At 53.8% G+C, this 20527-nt stretch overlaps 1 protein-coding gene across 7 annotated transcripts; it reads right to left on the bottom strand.

Moving 5' to 3' along the window:
- Positions 1-7586: 7586 nt before the first annotated feature.
- ARRB2 (arrestin beta 2) lies at positions 7587-18410 on the bottom strand. 7 transcript variants are annotated; one of them, XM_009431656.4, is made up of 15 exons: positions 18076-18410; positions 14017-14047; positions 13057-13117; positions 12899-12943; positions 12482-12678; positions 11811-11870; positions 11335-11402; positions 11064-11199; positions 10742-10826; positions 10403-10475; positions 9668-9805; positions 8788-8871; positions 8615-8694; positions 8447-8501; positions 7587-8141 (listed from the first exon to the last, which is right to left on the bottom strand). In XM_009431656.4, the coding sequence occupies exons 1-15, from the start codon at positions 18096-18098 to the stop codon at positions 8048-8050; spliced, it is 1230 nt and encodes a 409-aa protein (XP_009429931.1). In that variant the 5' UTR covers positions 18099-18410; the 3' UTR covers positions 7587-8047. The 7 variants fall into 7 exon arrangements, with proteins under 7 accessions (XP_009429931.1, XP_063654278.1, XP_016786763.1 ...); XM_063798208.1 differs by having other exon boundaries at positions 14017-14073; positions 18076-18328; XM_016931274.3 differs by having other exon boundaries at positions 12419-12678; positions 18076-18301.
- Between the last annotated feature and the right edge of the window lie 2117 nt (positions 18411-20527).

The raw sequence follows: 20527 nt of genomic DNA, 5'->3' as shown, positions 1-20527 counted from the left end.
AAAACAGAGATTAAGCCGGCCGCGGTGGCTCACGCTTGTATTCCCAGCACTTTGGGAGGCCTAGGCGGGTGGATCACCTGAGGGCAGAAGTTCGAGACCAGCCTGGGCAACAGGGTGAAACCCCGTCTCTACTAAAAATACAAAAAATGAGCCAGGCGTGGTGGCGGGTGCCTGTAATCCCAGCTACTTGGGAGGCTGAGGAGGTTGCAGTGAGCCGAGGTTGTGCCACTGCACTCCAGCCTGGGTGACAGAGTGAGACTCAGTCTCCAAAAAAGAAAAACAGAGATTAAGTGAAAGTTTAGGGCCAGGTGAGTTGGCTCATGCCTGTAATTCTAGCACTTTTGGAGGCCAAGGCAGGAGGATCACTTGAGCCCACAAGTTTGAGACCAGCCTGGGCAACATAGTGGGACCCTAACTCTACAAAAAGTATAAAAATAGCCTCAGCTACTTGGAGGGCCCTGAGGTGGGAGGATTGCTTGAGCCTGGGAGTTGAGACTGCAGGGAGTCCTCATCACGCCTCTGCTCTCCAGCCTGGGTGACAGAGTGAGACCCTGTATCAAAAAAAAAAAAACAAAAACAAAAACGAAAGTTTATATAGTGAGTGGTAGTTTCCAGAACTCCAGCAACAAGCTTATACTTTCCAGGTAAGAGACTGGAAGACTCTTCTCTGGGGAATTTGGTAAGTGAGAAAAGACCTCAGGATATGAACATCAGGGGTTCTCCAACCAGTCAGTTGGCCAGATCACCTCATACTGAAACTCACAGTTGGCAAGTCCCAACTGTGTACATGGAAATTCTAGTCAACTTCTTAGCACCTCACTCTTTTTTTTTTTTTTTTAGTTTCTTGAGATAGGGCCTCTCTGTGTCACCCAGGCTAGAGTGCAGTGGCGCAATCATAGGTCATTGTAGTCCTGAACTCCTGGGCTCAAATGATCTTCCTGTCTCAGCCTCCTGAGTAGCTGGGACTGCAGATGTGAGCCACCATGTCAAGCTAAGCACCCGCTCTTAAATGTAAGCAGAAAGCAAAAATTTCTAGGTATGTAAAGAAACTTTCTAACATGAAAGACAGAAACCAAAATAAAAAGGGGGAGGTGGGGACAACTGTTGAAGCTTTTAGGTAAGACATAGTATAAAACATGATTGAATCCGAAAAAGCATCCTTGGCTGGGCATGGTGGCTTATGCCTGCAATCCCAGCACTTTTGGAGGTCGAGGCGGGAGGATCACTTGAGGTCAGGAGTTCAAGGCCAGGGTCGGTATAGAGCTTTTCATTCCAGAGTCAGGCTCTCAAGGTAATTGGCAGAGAGCAATGCCAACATTTTATTGAAAGTAGATGTTGTTGCTATTGTTTATGTGTCCAGTAGGGTTGGTCCTGAGGGAATTTAAATGATGGTGCTACATTTCTTGATCCCTTCCTCCACAAACATTATTTTCAGAAGACTAGAAGGTATCAGTAACACTGCAATTTGGAGCAAGACTCCATCTCAAAAACAAAACAAACAAACAAACAAAACACCCTTGAAAAATCAAACCATGAGGGAAGTAATGAAAAAAATCTGTCACACAAGCCAGGTGTGGTGGCTCATGCCTATAATCCCAGCACTTTGGGAGGCCGGGACTGGCGGATCACCTGAGGTTGGGAGTTGGAAACCATCCTGGCCAACATGGTGAAACCCCATCTCTACTAAAAATACAAAAATTAGCTGGGCGTGGTGGCACGCATCTGTAGTCCCAGCTACTCAGGAGGCTGAGACAGGAGAATCGCTTGAACCTGGGAGGCAGAGGTTGCAGTGAGCTGAGATTGCACCATTGCACTCCAGCCTGGGCGACAGAGCGTGACCCTCTCTCAAAACAAAAAAAAACAAACAAAAACAAAAATCATGAAGTTGCCAAATAAGCATGTTTAGAGATAGGGAGGTAAATGCCAAAATAAACATGTAAAGGTGGTGAAAGTAGGCTGGGTGTAGCCTGAGCGACGTGAGGATACTCCATCTCTACAAAAAATAAAAAAACTGGCCGGGCGCGGTGGCTCACGCCTGTCATCCCAACACTTTGGGAAGCCACGGTGGGTGGATCACCTGAGGTCAGGAGTTCAAGACCAACCTGGCCAACATGGTGAAACCCCATCTCTACTAAAAATGTAAAAACTAGCTGGGCATGGTGGTGGACACCTGTAATCCCAGCTACTCAGGAGGCTGAGGCAGGAGAATTGCTTGAACCTAGCAGACGGAGGTTGCAGTGAGCCGACACAGTGCCACTGCACTCCAGCCTTGGCGACAGAGTGAGACTCTGTCTCAAAAAAAAATTAATAAAATAATTTAAAAAGTTAAAAAAACTAGCTGGGCATGGTGGCTTGCACCTGTAGTCCCAGTTACTTGGGAGGCTGAGGTGGGAGGATCTCTTCAGCCTGGGGCATCGAGGAGGCTGCAGTAAGCTGTGATCATGCCAAGGGTGACAGAGCAAGACCCTGTCTCAAAAAAAAAGGTGGTGAAAGTAGTTGCCTCTGAGGAGGAGGAAATTAGAGCGGGAAGGGTCTGCTTTTTATTGTAATAGGTCTTGTAGTACTATCTGATTCTTTATATGTATATATAACTTTGAAAACAAAAAGTAAAGAAAGAATGAAGAGTGAGAGAGGGCTGGGTGCAGTAGCTCATGCCTGTAACCCCAGCACTTTGGGAGTCCGAGGCGGGCGGATCATGAGGTCAAGAGTTCGAGACCAGCCTGGCCAACATGGTGAAACCCTGTATCTACTAAAAATACAAAAATTAGCTGGGTATGGTGGTGGGTGCCTGTAATCCCAGCTACTCGGGAGGCTGAGGCAGGAGAATCGCTTGAACCCAGGAGGCGGAGGTTACAGTAAGCTGAGATCTCGCCATTGCACTCCAGCCTGGGTGACAAGAGCGAAAATCTGTCTCAAAAAACAAAACAAAACAAAACCAAAGAAGAGAGGAAATAAAAAAGAGACGTAAGTGTAGAGGAGAGTGTATGGTTTGGTTTGTCCTTTCCTTCTTCCTCTTTTTTTTCTTCTCCCTCCTCTTTCCTTAAATGGAATAGACTTATGTGGGCTTATTTACCATGGAGGAAGAGCCATAGACACAGGTAGGAGAGGGGTGTGGTTTGGTGAATCAAGGTCTCAATGGAGGTGGGAGGACAGCAATCTGAGCACAGGTGGAGGGATTAGCTTTGAACTGGAGAAGGCATCTTAACCTTGGTTGTGTAGGAGAATTGGTGTAGATGTCACTGTTTCTCAGTAGGAGGTGGGAAATTGAAATTATTCATCCTTCATTGCCTAATCTCTGTGAAAAACAGAAGTCACTTCGAGCATGAGGAAGGTAGAAAATTAGTGCGTAGGTAGCTGGGCGCGGTGGCTCATGCCTGTAATCCTACCACTTTGGGAGGCTGAGGCGGGCAGATCACCTGAGGTCAGGAGTTTGAGACCAGCCTGGCCAACGTGGTGAAACCTCGTCTCTACTAAAAATATAAAAATTAGCCAGGCATGGTGGCGGGCGCCTGTAATCCCAGCTACTTGGGAGGCCGAGGTGGGAGAATCGCTTGAACCGGGGAGGCAGAGATTGCAGTGAGCCAAGGTCGTGCCATTGTACTCCAGCCTGGACAACAAGAGTGAAACTCCACCTTAAAAAAAAAAAAAAAAGAATTAGTGCATAGGATGGGAGCAGGAGAGGGAGGTAACCAGGGACATGGAGAGAGACAAAAGCTTATCGGGTGTTGGGGGCCCACCTTGGGTTAGAGACCATATATTTTTAGCAGCCCCAGATTCATACCTAGTGTCTGGTACCTAGAATGAGTTCAAAAAAGTTTGTTGGCCAGGCGCGGTGGCTGACGCCTGTAATCCCAGCACTTTGGGAGGCTGAGGCAGGTGGATCACATGAGGCCAGGAGTTCGAGACCAGCCTGGCCAACGTGGTGAAACCCCATCTTTACTAAAAAATACAAAACTTAGCCAGGCGGGGTGGCGGGCACCTGTAATCCCAGCTACTCAGGAGGCTGAGGCAGGAGAACCGCTTGAACCCGGGAGGCGGAGGTTGTGGTGAGTCGAGATTGGGCCACTGCATTGTAGCGTGGGTGACACAGCGAGAACTGTCTCAAAAAAAAAATTTGTTGAATGAACAAGCAAGTGGTTGTATGAGCACCAACCCCTGTGTTCAGAGCAGAGAAGGGAGATAGTTGGATGGATCCAGGCTGTGGATTGAGAACAGGATTGTGAATGGAGGGTGGAGTGTGCTGATGAGATCGGGGTTGATACGGTGACCTTGAAGTATAGGCTGGAAAGAAAAGGAAGTGTCAAGTAGTGAGAAAACAGAAGGGCCAAAAGCTTTGTGACAAAACACCCAATAAGCTGGTTTTTTTGTTTGTTTGTTTGTTTTTGAGACGGAGTCTCACTCTGTCACCCAGGCTGGAGTGCAGTGGCACCATCTCGGCTCACTGCAAGCTCCGTCTCCCGGGTTCACACCATTCTCTTGCTCAGCCTCCCGAGTAGCTGGGACTACAGGCACCTGCCACCCCGCCTGGCTAATTTTTTGTATTTTTAGTAGAGACGGGGTTTCACCGTGTTAGCAGGATGGTCTCGATCTCCTAACCTTGTGATCCGCCTGCCTCGGCCTCCCAAAGTGCTGGGATTACAGGCATGAGCCACCGCGCCTGGCCATAAGCTGTTTTTTTTTTTTTTTTTTTTGTGTGGCTATTATAACTGACTACATGAAAATAAATATAAAAAATTTTCCTAGTGTATGAACCTAAAAAGCAAAAAGAATTTTTTTTTTTCTGAGATGGAGTTTTGTTCTTGTTGCCCAGGCTGGAGTGCAGTGGCACAATCTCAGCTCACTGCAACCTCCACCTCCAGGGTTCAAGTGATTCTCCTGCCTCACCCTCCCGAGTAGCTGGGATTACTGGCGCCCGCCACCATGCTCAGCTAATTTTTTGTATTTTTAGTAGAGACGGGGTTTCACTATGTTGGCCAGGCTGTTCTCGAACTCCTGACCTCAGGCGATCCACCCGCCTCGGCTTCCCAAAGTGCTGGGATTACAAATCACAGGTGTGAGCCACTGTGCCCGGCCTTAAGAAAGACAATTTAAAAAAATTTATCTGTTATTGAAAATACAGGAAGCCAAATGTTTGGAAGTAGACAGAGGGGATTGTTGTACAACATTGTGAGTATACTAAATGCCATTGAATTAGACTATTTATTTATTGAGAGAGAGTTTTGCTCTTGTCGCCCAGGCTGGAGTGCAATGGCGAGACCTTGGCTCTATAAAAATACAAAAATTAGCCGGGCATGGTGGCACGTGCCTGTAATCCCAGCTACTCGGGAGGCTGAGGCAGGAGAACGGCTTGAACCCGGGAGGCGGAGGTTGCAGTGAGCTGAGATTGCGCCATTCCACTCCAGCCTGGGTGACAAAGTGAGACTCCATCTCAAAAAAAGATAATAATAAATGTTAATTAAATAAATAAAAAGGGCAGTTTCTCAAAGTGTGTACTAATTAAAAATCGGGATTTTTGGATTCTTCTTGGGACCTTGTGACTCAGAATCGGGAAAGGTGGAGCCCAACTCTGGATTTTTACCATGGCACCCCGAGGGTTCTGATTCTCCTGAAAAAAATTTGAGATCGGCCAGGCGCGGTGGCTCACGCCTGTAATCCCAGCACTTTGGGGGGCCAAGGTGGGCGGATCAGGAGGTCAGGAGTTCGAGACCAGCCTGGCCAATATGGCAAAACCTTGTCTTTACTAAAAATACAAAAATTAGCTGGGCGTGCTGGCGTGTGCCTGTAGTCCCAGTTACTCGGGAAGCTGAGGCAGAAGAATTGCTTGAACCTGGGAGGCAGAGGTTGCAGTGAGCCAAGATAGCACCATTGCATTCCAGCCTGGGTGAGAAAGCAAGACTCCATCTCAAAAAAAAAAAAAAAAAAAAAAAGATTGAGATACCTGGGCTTAGAGGTCAAGGAGCAGGTGCATGGGAGTCGGAGGGATGCTGGAGATGGTATTAGGAGGGATGGTTCTTCCGTTCTTCCGCATGAGAAAGTCCAGGGTCTGCAGGGGAGGCTGCCGCCGTGGCGGGGTAAGCAAGGTCATGGGGCCTTTTGGCAGTACTTAAAGCTTGTGGGTAAATGGCGATTTAACTAGAAGTCACGAGTCATAACATAGACTAAAGGCCTGTGCCAGCCGTCCCCATCTGGCTCAGCAGCCAGAAGGAACTACTTTGCCTCTGGCTGTCTCTGTCCCAGTCTCTCTGGCCTCTTTAGATCCCAGATGTGCTGTTTCCTCCTGCCTTCACACGACACTGCCATTGCCCAGAATGCTCATCCCTGGACGGTCCCCGAACTCCCCTCATCTTTCACTTCTCTGCTTAAAGGTCACTTTCTCAGGGAAATCTTCCCCAAACCCAACCTAGCTCAGAACTCCCTGTCACGCGTTCTCCTGGCTCCGGTACTTCTCTGAAGCAAAGATATTGTAGTTAAATAACTAGGGAGGCCTGGCGCGGTGGCTCACACCTGTAATCCCAGCACTTTGGGAGGCCGAGGCGGGTGGACCACTTGAGGTGAGGAGTTTGAGAACAGCCTGACCAACATGGCGAAACCCCGTCTCCACTAAAAATACAAAAATTAGCCGGGAGTTGTGGTGGGCGCCTGTAATCCCAGCTACTCCGGAGGCTGAGGCAGGAGAATCACTTGTACCTGGGAGGCGGAGGTTACAGTGAGCCGAGATGACGCCATTGCACTCCAGCCTGGACGACAGAGCAAGACTCTGTCTCAAAAGAAAAAAAAAAAGGGAATGAATTAATGTTTTGTTGTTGTTGTTGTACTGCTATACTATGCCTGGTACCTTGTAGGGACTCAAATCCAGATTGTTTGTGGAATGAATGAAGGAGCTTTAGGAGAAAGATTGGGCTTCAGGAGTGGAAGCAGATGATGGAGGTGAGAAATGTTCGTGGAGTGATGCTAACTCCCTCCAGCCCAGCCTGGGGCTTCGGTCAAGCCTCAGGGAGTCCCTGATGAACATCCCATGAACAGCACTAAGATGTGGTCCCCAGGACAGGGGCCCACGGCAGCATGATGTTCTTGCTGCCCAAGCCTCAGCTTCTGTGTTAGAATGTAGGTACCAGACTCCAGAGACGTCATGTGGCTTGTCTGGTGAGGCCTGCGGTTGTGGCACCACCGAGCCACAGGAGCAGATTGCTTGAGCAACCATAAGGAGCAGTGGAAATGAACACGACTCGGTCACAACAGGTCACAGGTGGTCATGTGCGTCGGCCGCAACAGGGAAGGGCCTGCCCTGGCTAGCTCCTGTGAGCATCTGTGTGCAGGCAAGTTAGTTTGGTTACTGTGACCTCTATAAATGACTAAGTTTACTTTGTGGCCTTATCAAGCCTCACCCTTGAGTTTGGACTAAGTCAAGTTTTGATGTTTACCTTGGAACACAGCCACAGCACAGTCATCCAATAAACATTTACTGATAGCCTCCGTGTCAGGTGGCTTTTGGGTGCAGAAGAGAGACTGGGTCCTCCCCCACAAGCTAACAGAATCATGGATAAGCACACCATACACTCTCTAAACACTACAGAGAAAACACACACTCATGCTTAGTAAAAGATTTATTTTCTTCTTTATGCTCAGAAACAAAGAAACGGCCTTGTCCCCAAAGGGTCTCCTCTTGAAGGAATGGGGGCAGAGAGAGTGATAATGGGAGGTGTTGGTGTGAGGTTGAGAGTAGGAGTTTTGTCTCTCCCTTTCCCTCCTGTCACTCCTCTTTTCACTGTCCCCTTCCAGAAAATTTAGGTATGAACACAGCTTGCCACCCACGGCGGGGCTGGAGAAGCAGAGCTGCAGTCAAAAAATTAATGCCCACATTCAGCAAGAGAGGGTCCAGTGCGTATCTTGGGGGGATGGGGGAGAGAGTGTGAAGGGATTGGTTGAAGAAGCTTCCAGGTGAGGGGAAGGGAAGAGGGGCTGGGACAATCCCCCATTGACAGTGGGGATCTTAATCCTGCCCTCACCTCTCCCAGCCCCATCCCCTCCCTTCTTCCCACCCCGCTTCCTAGCACAGTTGATCATCATAGTCGTCATCCTTCATCCCCTTCAGCCGAAGCCGGGCAAAGTCCTCAAACACAATGTCATCATCTGTGGCATAGCTTGGTGGTGGGAAAGAGGGTTGTGAGGTGAGGGCTTCTGACTCTTGTCCCAGCCTCCCACTCCCTGCCCTCCCCGAAGCTAGGCCTCTGGGACAGAGGCGTTCGAACGGCAGTGGGACCAGAGGTATTTACAGGAAGGGACAAAGAAAAGGCAGCAAGAGGCAGCCTCACAAGGCTAAGGCATCTTGATTTGATGCTACAATCCGCTTCTCCCCCCCAAAAGCAAGGAAGAGGTATGAGGGCAGATTTGAATGTTATAGGAATCTTTGTCCCAAGAGGGTCAAGTAGGGGAATGAGTTTCTTACTTGGTATCAAATTCAATGAGGTTGGTGTCCACAGGGACATCTGTCTCCGGAGCGGCTGGGGGGACGGGAAGAGGGGGTGTGTGGGTGGGTGCTGGAAGGGCCAGTTTTCCTCCACTGGCCCTGCTTCAGGCCCTCCCTCTGAGGGCTTGGGGTGGGTAGTGTGCTCACCTGACTGGGGTCTGGGGAGGGGGATGTGGTCGTGGGGCTTGGGGTGCATAAGAACAAAAGGCAGCTCCACAGAGACATCCCTGGGGAAGGGGAGAGGCATCGTGAAGAGGACGACGACATGGGACTAGAGAGAGCCAGTGTGACCCCCACCCAGGCTCCCCCATGACACTCACCCGCCTCGAGACACCACCAGCTTCACCTTGACCCTGTAGGACACCAGGATTCCCAGCACCTCCTTGTTGGCACCCTCCTTCACGCTGCAATTGAGGGTGTTGGAGTCAGACCAGGGCCTATCACCCTGTCACCTGACCCACCGTGGGGTTCCCACGGGGACTCTGGGCAGGACCACAAACTCGCACAGGCCCCCAGGGCCCCAGCAGCCCAGGCCGTGCGGTTATGGTACAGTGCGCACTGCACTCCCTGCTCAGAGCCTCCTGTGGCTCCTCTCCAGGAAAAGCTGACGTCCTTCTCCGCTAACAGCCCTGCACCGTCTGGCTCTCCATTAGCCCCTGACCTCACCTCCTCCTCCTCTCCTGGTACTTAGTTCTTCTCCCTAAGTTGCCCTCCGGGCCTGCTGTGTGTGGCTGTGCAGTGAGAACCCTGAACAAAGGCATCCGGAGAGGTGAAATCCAGCCCTTTGTGAAGCTGGGGACCTCCAGGGCTGCTCCTGCCCCAGGGCACGATGGCACCTCCCCATTCCTCCAACACCCCAGGCTGCCCCACCTCTGAGTCTTTGTTTTCTCTCTGCCCAGAACCCTCCTTTCCTGCTCACCCACATTGCTTACTTCCGCTGGGTCTTTACTCTGAATTCACCTTCGCACCTCACTGCCCCCCATCCCTTCCTTCTCTGCCTGGCTTTTTCTCCTTCATACTTGTCACTAAACCTGCTGTACAGTGACCACTGATCAGATTTGGCTATCCTCCCTCCCCTAGACTGTAAGAGTTCTTTTTGTCTCTTCTGTTCACTGATACATCCCTGGCACACTAGGATAGAGCACTGAACCGACGTCTGGCCCCTGGCCTGCAGGGGACCCGCCCCAGCCCCACCCTCACATGGTGCTGGAAGCCAGGTTGGTGTCCTCGTGCTTGAGTTTCCCATCCAGGGCGAGACCCCGCTTCTCCCGGTTGTCGCTGAGCAGTGGGGTTATGGTGTACACCTTACAGAATGTGGAGCTGGGAGATACCTGGTCACTGGGGGTGGGGACAAGAGAACAAGACGCTTAGGGGCGCTGGGCTGGGCAAGGGGCGGCCTATCACCCCCAAGCAGCATCTCCCCCTCACTAGTCCCTTGTTTCTTTGGACACAGGTCACAAGGGAGTAGGTTTTGGCTCAATGTGCTCAAGAAAATTAACAGCCTGGAGCCTGGCTGTGGAGGGAATACCCTTTTAAGTGAAGATGGTGGCCGGTCGCGGCGGCTCACGCCTGTAATCCCAGCACTTTGAGAGGCCGCGACGGGTGGGTCACTTGAGGTCAGGGGTTCGCGACTAGCTTGCCCAACATGGTGAAACCTCGTCTCTATTAAAAATAAGCCGGGTATGGTGGTGCATGCCTGTAGTCCCAGCTACTTGGGAGGCTGAGGCAGGAGAATCGCTTGAACCCGGGAGGTGGAGGTTGCAGTGAGCAGAGGTTGCCCCATTGCACTCCAGGCTGGGCAACAAGAGCAAAAACTCCATCTCAAAAAAAAAAAAAAAGTGGAGATGGCTCAGGAAGAATTCTTCCTCCACCTCACATTCTCCTGATCCTGCTCTTCTCCCCTAGATTGGAACATGGGTCTCTCCCGATACTCACTCTTGTTCGAGTTGAGCCACAGGACACTTGTACTGGGCGGTGCTGAAGAGGCAGATGTCGGCGTACTGTCTCACTGTGGGGTGGGACGGGGTCAGGCAGCTCTGGATGGAGCACAAGCCACCACCACACCGCAACTCCAGACCCCGTGGCGTGGCCCTCCCATGCTCCCCACTGAAGCAGTAAACACCGAGGCTCCCCGTATCATTCTGGAACAGCCTAAATTCTTTGAGCCCTGGTGGGTCTCCCGCACTGGGAAATGGCCTGGGCTGAGATCACACCAGGAGCCACCTGTGCAGTAATGCCCTCCCCGAAGACCCCCTTCCAAACCCCACCTCCTACCAGAGACTTTGATCTTCTTGACGGTCTTGGTGGAGTTGTTGGTGACGTGGACATTTACACTGAGGGGCTCCCCATGGTAGTACAGCTTTTGGGGGGAGGGGGTCATGTGAATTGGAACTGGTTTTCACTGTTCCCATCATCAGTGTGTCCCCAAACACAGACACATTGTTCTGGCCCCCTCCCCTCAAACCCAAGCCCACGGCAACTGTCCACACCCAGCCAAAGCAACCTCCTTTACAAATGTCATCTTGATGTGTGGCTTCGCCCCTCCCCCAGGGTCTAAACTGCACCGTGGCATCCGTGTCACCCTCTCACGCCCCACCTCCTTGTCCAGGGAAGCCTCGAGGTGCAGGGACCGGTCAGACATGAGGAAGTGGCGTGTGGTTTCGGCTGAAGGCTGGGGGCCGGGTTTCTCTGGGGCGAACTGCACCTTTCGGATCACCAGCCGCACGGAGTTCCTGGGATCAGAGTAGGGGCAGGAGGGGTCATTCCTTACACACCCCAACCCTACTCCTCCCCCGCACGGGGCCTGGGCTCCTGGAAGCGGGGAGGAAAGCCTCCTCTTATACCACAGAGGAGGTCACTTCCCTTACCTTTTGTGGCTTTTCTCTTCTAGTGATTTAGCACAGAAGGCTCGAATCTCAAAGTCTACGCCGCAGGCCTCGGGAAGGGGAGAAAAGGCCACATCTTACCGGAGGCTCCCGCCACCATCACTGCCCTTTCTTCCTCCCCCTTCCCTCCTCTCGGGCAGGGACTCTTGCCTCATTGTGGTCTCACGACCCTGGGGACTAAGTCTTCTTCCTCTCCAAAGCCCAGAACCTGGCAGAGGCTTGGTCATGGTAGTGCAAGGGGAGCCCCCATCCCCAGATCCATGCGGGTCCACAGAGCAGGAGGCAGTGTCATGCGTGCACAATGACCACCATATACGCCCCACTTCCACGGGGGACACTGGCCTACCCTCGGCCCCACCCTGGCATCTCGACAGTTCACCCTCTGGCTCAGCTGTGCCTCCAGGCTCCTGCTGGCCCCTGTCCTGCCCTAGGAGCCCTCAGAGCTGTTCCTCCCGTACCTTCCCTGTATCCTCTGGGCCTGGCTGCAGTGTGACGGAGCATGGAAGATTCTGGGGTATCTGTGGCGGAGGAAAGAGAAGACTTCAGTTCTTCCAGAAAGCCCCCAGATCTTCCTCCAAATCTCAACCTAAGAGGCTGGAGACGCTGGGTGTGGTGGCTCATGCCTGTAATCCCAACACTTTGGAAGGCTAAGGTGGGCGGATCACCTGAGGTCAGGGGTTCCAGACCAGCCTGACCAACGTGGCAAAACCCCATCACTACTAAAAATACAAAATTAGTCGTGTGTGGTGGTGCGTGCCTGTAATCCCAGCTACTCGGGAGGCTGAGGCATGAGAATCACTTGAACCTGGGAGGCGGAGGTTGCAGTGAACCAAGATTGTGCCACTGCACTCCAGCCTGGGCGACAGAGCGAGACTTTGTCTCAACAACAACAACAAAAAAGAGGCTGGAGAAAGGACTCCTGGGGATGAGAAGGGAAGAAGGAAGGGGCCCCAGAGAGGAGGCAGATAATCAAGGGCTTCCTGAATGCACTGGGACCCTGAAGGGAAGTGGAACTAGGGTCCCTGCCTCACTGTTTCTTCCAGATCTGCCCACAGCAGTGCCTTACCCCCACCCCAGACACAGTCCCAGCCCCAGCCCCCTGGCCCTCAGAGGGCAGGGGCATCCTCACGGTGAAGAAGAAGGGGTGGGCATGCTGGCCCAGCTTCCTCAGCAGCCGGTCCTGCAGGCGGGTGGGGGGCCGGGGCGGGTTGGGCACCGGGGGGAAGGCCTGGTAGGTGGCGATGAACAGGTCTTTGCGGAAGGACAAGCCCAGCACATCCAGGTCTTCACGGCCATAGCGGAAGGCGCAGGTGAGGGTCACAAACACTGGCAAGGGAGGGTGAGATGAGTGGTCAGGAGCCCCACTTCCCCAGTCCCCCGGCACCTAGCAGCCGCTGCTCCTCCCTCAGCAGCATAAGACTTGCCTGAACCCTACTCCTGGCTTCCACCTCCAGCCTCCATCTCTCTGGGGCGCCCTTCCAAGGCCAGCCCATTTCACTTCCCTAGCCCCCACTTTCCCTGGGCCCCCTGGACTTGGGGCCAGTACCTTTGCGGTCCTTCAGGTAGTCAGGGTCCACAAGCACCACGCCATCTAGGAAGGGGACACACCAGCTCACTTCCTGAAAGGGCCGCTCCCCCCTTTCCTGGGCCCGGGAACTTCTTCCCCTCTTGGGGAACGAGCTGTCCCTTTCTGGGAAAACTTACCTACAGGGTCCACTTTGTCCAGGTGATCTACGAAGTCCCGCTTGCCCAAGTACACGGTGAGCTGAGGATGTCAAGGGGTCACAGGGGAGATTGGGGAGGATGGTGACAGGGCATCGGAACCCTCAAAACTGGCTGCCCTGCCCGGGGATCTCCAGGCTGGGCTATCAGGAAGGAGTTGTTCCAGGCTTCCTCCCAATAGTGTTGGAAAGTGAGGGTGGTGGCGTTTCTCAGACTAGTGGACCTTTAGGCTTTTGAGCTGCTCCTTTATCTCTGCACACCTCTGCCCACCAGCCCGGTGTGTGTGTGTGTGTGTGTGTCCTCAGCCAACCAGTCAGGTGTGTGTGTGAACATGTATGTGCATGTGTGTCTGTGTGTGTCCTCAGGGAGGACTCAGCCCAACCAGCGAGGTGTGTTTGTGTGTGTCCGTGTGTGTGTGTCCGTGTGTGTGTGTGTGTTTGCATCCTCAGGGAGGACTCAGCCCAACCAGCCAGGTGTGTGTGTGTGTGTGTGTGTGTGTCTGTGTGTGTGTGTGTTTGGATCCTCGGGGAGAACTCAGCCCAACCAGCCAGCTAGAGAGCAGCTGCCACCCTCACTAGGTCCCCTCAAGGGGCTCTAGGATAAATAGGCCATAGCCCGGGGGCTGTTAGGTTTTCCCAGCCCCACGCACCTTGGGTTGGCTCCTAGGAGGGCTACAGGCACATGGCTTGCTTTTGGCCTCCTCCTCTGTGGTCTTGCTTGGGGACCCAAGCCTGCCCCACCCAGCCCTGTGGCTGGCTCAGGCTGAGCAGCCTCTGCGGCAAGGGGCTTCAGGAGGGAAGGAAGTCGGCGCTTAGCTGTCACAGGAAGTGGGGAGCTAGGGGTTGGGGATCATCTTTGGGTAGGTTGGGGATCATCTAGGGGAAGGCTGGGCTTTGTTGGGGCCCAGGGAGGGTCAAAAGGGTAAGTGCTGTAGAGACTCACCTTGCAGTTAGGGCTCGACTTCTTGAAGACCCTAACAAAACAGAAAGGGAAACCCCACTGCCTCCCTCAGACTCAGCAGGGACCCCACACCAGGACCCTCTCCCTCCCAGGCCTGAGAAGCAGTGCTCACCCAGGCCTCCTGCCTGAGGCTGCGGGGCTTTGCCCAGCTCTGCCCCTTTCCCCTTCTTCCCGGAAGGTCCTTCCTATTTCTAACGTGGTGGCAAGGGGAAATGCCCCTTGTCTTGTCCACCCTCCTTCGTCCCCTTCCCTCCGCAGTAATGGCCACTGGTTGCCCTAGGAACCACCCAGGCTCTTCCCAGAGGACCCGAATGGGCAGGTAGCCGCAGTGTCTGGATAAGACCTAACCATCTTTCCATCTGGTCTACAGCTCTGACAGCTGGAGCATATAGGAGAGCAATGACCCTGGCCTTTGGCCCTCAGATAGTTTCTACCACAGGCCCTACCCAAGAGTTCGACTCTACTCATCTCCAACTGTCCCCAACTCCGATCTCAAGAGCTTAAAAGCCTATTTGTCTTTTAAGGCCCAGCCTTTAGGAAGCTGACCCAGCCCAGACCCTGGTCACTCCTTGTTTTGGGTTCCTGTCACACCTTGTTTATGTTTTACTTGTGGTGTGGTAGCACACAAGGATAGTTAGCTCTCTCCCTCCTCAGACTGTGAGCCTCAGAGGCCTTATTAATTTAGGCATCTCCAGCACAATGCCAGCCATATCATGAAGATGGTAATGCTGCTAACATTTCAGAGTGACTACTCCATGCCCAGCACTGTTCCAAGTGTTTCAAATGTGTCATCTCTTGTAATACTCTGTTTTTTGAGACGGAGTCTCACTCTGTTGCCCAGGCTGGAGTGCAGTGGTGCGATCTCAGCTCACTGCAACCTCCGCCTCCCAGGTTTAAGCGATTCTCCTGCTTCAGCCTCCCGAGTAGCTGGGATTACAGGAGTGAGCCACCACGTCCGGCTATGTTTTGTATTTTTTTTTTTTTTTTGGAGACGGAGTCTCACTCTATCACCAAGGCTGGAGTAGAGTGGCACGCTGTCAGCTCACTGCAACCTCTACCTCCTGGGTTCAAGTGATTCTCATGCCTCAGCTTCCTGAGTAGCTGGGATTAGAGGTGCCTGCCATCATGCCTGGCTAATTTTTTTTTTGAAACGGAGTCTCACTCTGTCACCCAGGCTGGAGTGCAGTGGTGCGATCTCGGCTCACTGCGACCTCTGCCTCCCGGGTTCATGCCATTCTCCTGCCTCAGCCTCCCGAGTAGCTGGGACTACAGGCGCCCACCACCACGCCCGGCGAATTTTGGTATTTTTAGTAGAGATGGGGTTTCACCGTGTTAGTTAGGATGGTCTCAATCTCCCGACCTCGTGATCCACCTGTCTCAGCCTCCCAAAGTGCTGGGATTACAGGCGTGAGCCACCACGCCCGGCCGCTAATTTTTATATTTTTAGTATAGATGGGGTTTCCCCATGTTGGCCAGGCTGATCTCAAACTCCTGACCTCTAGTGATCCGCCCGCCTCAGCCTCCCAAAAGGCTGGGATTACAGGCTTGAGTCACGGTGTCTGGCCTGTATTTTGTGTTTTTTTAGTAGAGAGGAGGTTTCCCCATGTTAGCCAGGCTGATCTCCAACTTCTGACCTCAGGTGATCCACCCGCCTCAGCCTACCAAAGTGCTGGGATTACAGGCATGAGCCACCGTGCCCGGCCTTAGGTTGCAGTGAGCTGAGATTGAGCCACTGCACTCCAGCCTGGGTGACAGAGCAAGACTTTGTCTCAAAAAATAAATAAATAAATAAATAAATAAATAAATAAAATAAAATAAAACCACCCAGTGATGGAGCTCCTAATATCTCTGTTTTACAGGTGAGGAAACTGAGGCAGAGAGAGGTCAAGTGTTTCAAGGTCACAGAGGGAGTAAATGGTGGGAATTAATAGAAACCAAGGCAGTCTGGCTCCAAGTCCATCCTCTCGATCAATATTACACTATCTGTCTCTGCAGTTGGCATAAATAGTTTGTTGAATTGAAGGTTATTCGCTTTCCAGTTGCTGAAACAATTTAAGCCTGGACTCCACCCATTGCTGGGAGGGTAAGGAAGTGTTTGGCAACCCCAGTGATCTGGCCAATTGTGGGCCTGTTCTTTGAAGCACCACCTTACTCCTTCCAATCCACTCTGCCTCAGCAGTGATCCCTGGAAAGGATCCTCAGATAGACAGCAGAAACGTGAACTCCTGCCAACTAGCCCATCCCTCCTCCAAGTCTACCACCCCATTCCCAGAGGACCCCAATGGGCAGGTTACCACAGTGTCTGGGTAAGACCTAACCATCTTTCCATCTGGTCTCCAGCTCTGACAGCTGGAGCATATAGGAGAGCAATGACCCTGGCCTTTGGCCCTAAATGGCTTCTACCATAGGCCCAGTTTCTGCTACAACTTCACTTGCCCCTTCTTCCCAGAAAGCCAAGCTGTCCAAAGGTTGTAAGGCAAAGGGTATGGAGGGCCCCAGGTATTCCTAACCAATAAAAGAGAATACACATCGATATGGTAGCCGCTAGAATAAACACCCTATCTTTCATCCCAACTTGGGAGCTGAGTGCCGTGGCATCATCCAGGCTCTCCCTCCCCTTTGCTTCTGGTTTTCCTCTTTGTCCCAGGGTGTCCTCCCATTAGGAGCCCTGGCACAGGGCTGTGACAGCCACAATCAGTGGGCCAACTGGAGTGTGGTTCTGGGGCAATTGCCCTGGAGCAGCTGCAAGGCACCTGCCCTTTGGATCCTAACCCAGCCACCTCCTGCCAGGCTGGGGAGGAGCAGCATGCATATACTAGGCTGGCCAAGGAGGCAGAGTGTGGGGATGACCAGGGAGGTGCCCAGTGGGAGCAGGGGTAGCTGAAGCAGATGTCCTTTCACACTTCCTGCTATTCGCTCCATTTCCTGTGGCCCAGAATTTGATGGGGGTGAGGGAAATTGTGCCAAGTTAGCAGTCCCCTTTGGTCCATCTGTCCCACTCCCTGAACCACATGACGGAAATCAGGGGCCTCCCACAAGTCAGCAACTTCCCCTTTCTCTGGGATGTTTAAACCCTGATCCAGGAGACCGATCATCTCTCTGATGATCTCTTTCTGATGCTCGTCCACTTGATGCTCAGAAACCCGGGTTCTCATACTCTATAGGTTGGAAGTGGGGTTGATATGATGTTTTGCAGAGCAAGCCAGAGCTCAGGACCAATTCCCTATTCCTGATACCCTCTGAGTTGAGGCCTACAGCCCCAACCTTTTCGTCTTTTGCTCCCGCTCCCCTGGGACTCAGGCATCCACCCCTTGCCCCTTGGGGGTGTTGAGTCACAACAGGAAGTGGATTTTGCTAGAGACCAAAAAAGAGAACTCGGGGTATCAGTGGAAGGAAAGAGCCTCGATTGCACAGAAAACATCCGGGGAGTGGACGCGCGCCCAGGGCGAATACTGCCTCCCCCACCCCCAGAGAGAGGGATACGATCTAGTTTCAGGGAGGGTCGCCACGCACTCGGCTCCCCCAAGATGAAGCTGTTGCTCCTGGCAACCCAAGGGAAGGTAGAAGTTTGGGTGAGGAGCCACCCGGCCCTCGGGACAGGTGTGGGCAGCGCGACTACCTGGGGGATATTGGACAGGAGGCTTTCCATTGGCTTGGCGCGAGTCTGGAGTGGATCCCCCACCTCCCGGCATCCAGCCTCCCCGTACACGACCCCTCGGGGCCAGCCACCTGCTCCTCCTTCCTCCGTCCCTGCATCGCAGCCTGCACGGGAGAGCCCAGTAGTCTGGCCCCACATCCCTGCGAGAACCCCGACACCGGTTTTTCTGATCCCCCTCAGGCCTCGCTTTCTGCAGGGGCCCGGGCATTTCCCCCCCACCCTCATTATCCTCGAGGACCTGCGCGTGCGGCCCCGGATGGCTGTCCCTAGGGACCCAGGCGTCCGGCCCCCAGATCCTCTCCGCTGCGCCCTCGTCTGGGACCGTCCCAGCCCCCGCCCCGAGCCGCCGCCCATGCCCCGCCGCGTGGCCCCACCTCCCTTACCTGGTCCCGGGTTTCTCCCCCATGGTGCGCGCGCCCGCCGCCCGCTCGGTTCGCGGCTCGCTCGCAGCCTCCTCGCCCGCTGCCAAGATCCCTGCTCCTCCCCGCGCCAATGCGCACGCGCGCCCTCCGCGCTCTCGCCTCTTCCCCCTCCCTCCCGGCCCCGCTCTGGTCTGGGGGAACCGGGGCCAGATGCGTCAGCCGGATCGCGCGCGCCGCGGCACTGCCCGCCCTCTCCTAGCAGACACGCGGGGCCATTGGCTCCGCCCCCAGCCCTTCGCGCTCCTTCCCAGCCTGGTAGCCCTCCCCCGCGCGCGGGGCCCGCTCCCGCTCCTCCCGCCCATCTCCCCGCCCCGCTGCAACCCCTTGAAACCGATTGGACCCCCCTAAACCAAGGCGCCCGCCTTCCAGGGGATCTAAGTCTTTCGATTGGCCTTCGGCATCCAGAACCTGCAGGGGTCTCCTCCCCTTTGTTTGCTTTCTCAGTGGCGGTGGGGGCGACCGGGCTGCTGGGGGCTGTGGAATGAGCTGAAGCGCCGTCTGGGAAGGAGGATGGTGGGGGGGAACACGTGGGTGAGCGGTTCAATTGCGTGATGCTTGCTTCAGTGCGCGCCGCTCACCTGCTCCACTCGGAGCGTACCGCCTTCTGTGGCCAGCCCTCCCGCTTCTTCACTGCAGCGTGTCAGCTCCTCCTGGTGTTTGCATTTGATCTTCGCAGGGTTCCCTTTTCCAATGTCTCTGACTATCCATCTCCTTCACCCACCCATCCCAGCTAACATCCACTCACTCACCCGCTCCCATCCATCGGTCCATCTATGGACCCATCCATCCGTGCCTATGTTATGCTATTCACTATGCCAATCGATGGGGACACATACGAATTACCATGGCCCCTGCCTTCCTAGAATAGTTGAGGAGACACATACACAGGTATTACCCAGGAATGCTATTACAGAGGTCTGAGTCAGAAGACACAGCCGCTAACAGCAATTGGCCCGGGCGGGGGTGGAGGGAGTGCAGGCTGTCCAGAGCGGGGAACGGATGAGGACAGTCTTTCTGAAGGATGCGCAGAAGTTTTTTTTCTTTTTCTTTTTCTTTTTTTTTTTTTTTTTTGAGACAGTCTCACTCTGTCGCCGAGGCTGGAGTGCAGTGGTGAGAGGTGACAGCGTGCTGGCAGCCCTCACTCGCTCTCGGCGCCTCCTCGGCCTTGGAACCCACTCTGGCCGCGCTTGAGGAGCCCTTCAGCCCTCCACTGCACTGTGGGAGTTCCTTTCTGGGCTGTCCAAGGCCGGAGCCGGTTCCCTCAGCTTGCGGGGAGGTGTGGAGGGAGAGGCGCGGGCGGGAACCGGGGTTGCGCGCGGTGCTTGCGGGCCAGCGCGAGTTCCGGGTGGGCGTGGGCTCGGCGGCCCCGCACTCGGAGTGGCCGGCCAGCCCCGGGCAGTGAGGGGCTTAGCACCTGGGCCAGCAGCTGCTGTGCTCAATTTCTCGCTGGGCCTTAGCTGCCTTCCCTCGGGGCAGGGCTCGGGACCTGCAGCCCGCCATGCCTGAGCCTCCCCTCCCCCTCCGTGGGCTCCTGTGCGGCCCGAGCCTCCCCGATGAGCACCGCCCCCTGCTCCAAGGCACACAGTCCCATCGACCACCCAAGGGCTGAGGAGTGCAGGCACACGGCACAGGACTGGCAGGCAGCTCCACTTGCGGCCCCCAAGCGGGATCCACTGGGTGAAGCCAAATGGGCTCCTGAGTCTGGTGGGGACTTGGAGAACCTTTATGTCTAGCTAAGGGATTGTAAATACACCAATCGGCACTCTGTATCTAGCTCAAGGTTTGTAAACACACCAATCAGCACCCTGTGTCTAGCTGTGGGTTTGTGAATGCACCAATCCACACTCTGTATCTAGCTAATCTAGTGGGGACTTGGAGAACTTTTGTGTCTAGCTCAGGGATTGTAAATGCACCAATCAGCACCCTGCCAAAACAGACCAATCAGCTCTCTGTAAAATGGACCAATCAGCTCTCTGTAAAATGAACCAATCAGCAGGATGTGGGTGGGGCTGATTAGAGAATAAAAGCAGGCTGCCTGAGCTAGCAGTGGCGATGCCTTTGGGTACTCTTCTGTTAAGGTAGACCGTTTGTTCTTTTGCTTTTTGCAGTTAAATGGTGCTGCTGCTGCTTCCTCTTTGGGTCCATACTGCCTTTATGAGCTGTAACACTCACTGTGGAGGTCTGCAGGTTCACTCCTGAAGTCAGCATAAACCACAAACCCACCAGGAAGAATGAACAACTTCGGAGACACGGCCTTAAGAGGGTTAACACCACAGAGGTCTGCAGCTTCACTCTTAAGCCAGCAAGACCACGAACCCACCAGAAGGAAGAAACTCCGAACACATCTGAACGTCATGAAGGAACAAACTCCGGATATGCTGCCTTATAAGAACTTTAACACTTGCTGTGAGGG

The sequence above is a fragment of the Pan troglodytes genome, chromosome 19 (genome assembly GCF_028858775.2).
Source record: "Pan troglodytes isolate AG18354 chromosome 19, NHGRI_mPanTro3-v2.0_pri, whole genome shotgun sequence".
Classification (NCBI taxonomy): Eukaryota; Metazoa; Chordata; class Mammalia; order Primates; family Hominidae; genus Pan; species Pan troglodytes.
This window is presented reverse-complemented; position numbering and strand designations above follow the sequence as displayed.

Bases quoted from the DNA above. Each gene is read 5' to 3' on its own strand.
- ARRB2 (XM_063798205.1), bottom strand. From the start codon at position 18,046: ATGGGCGGCGGCTCGGGGCGGGGGCTGGGACGGTCCCAGACGAGGGCG. The intron at 11,200-11,334 runs GTAAGGGAAGTG...CTCTGATCCCAG, and splicing joins GAAGAGAAAAGCCACAAAAG to GAACTCCGTGCGGCTGGTGA. The intron at 8,142-8,446 runs GTAAGAAACTCA...CCCACCACCAAG, and splicing joins CTCATTGAATTTGATACCAA to CTATGCCACAGATGATGACA.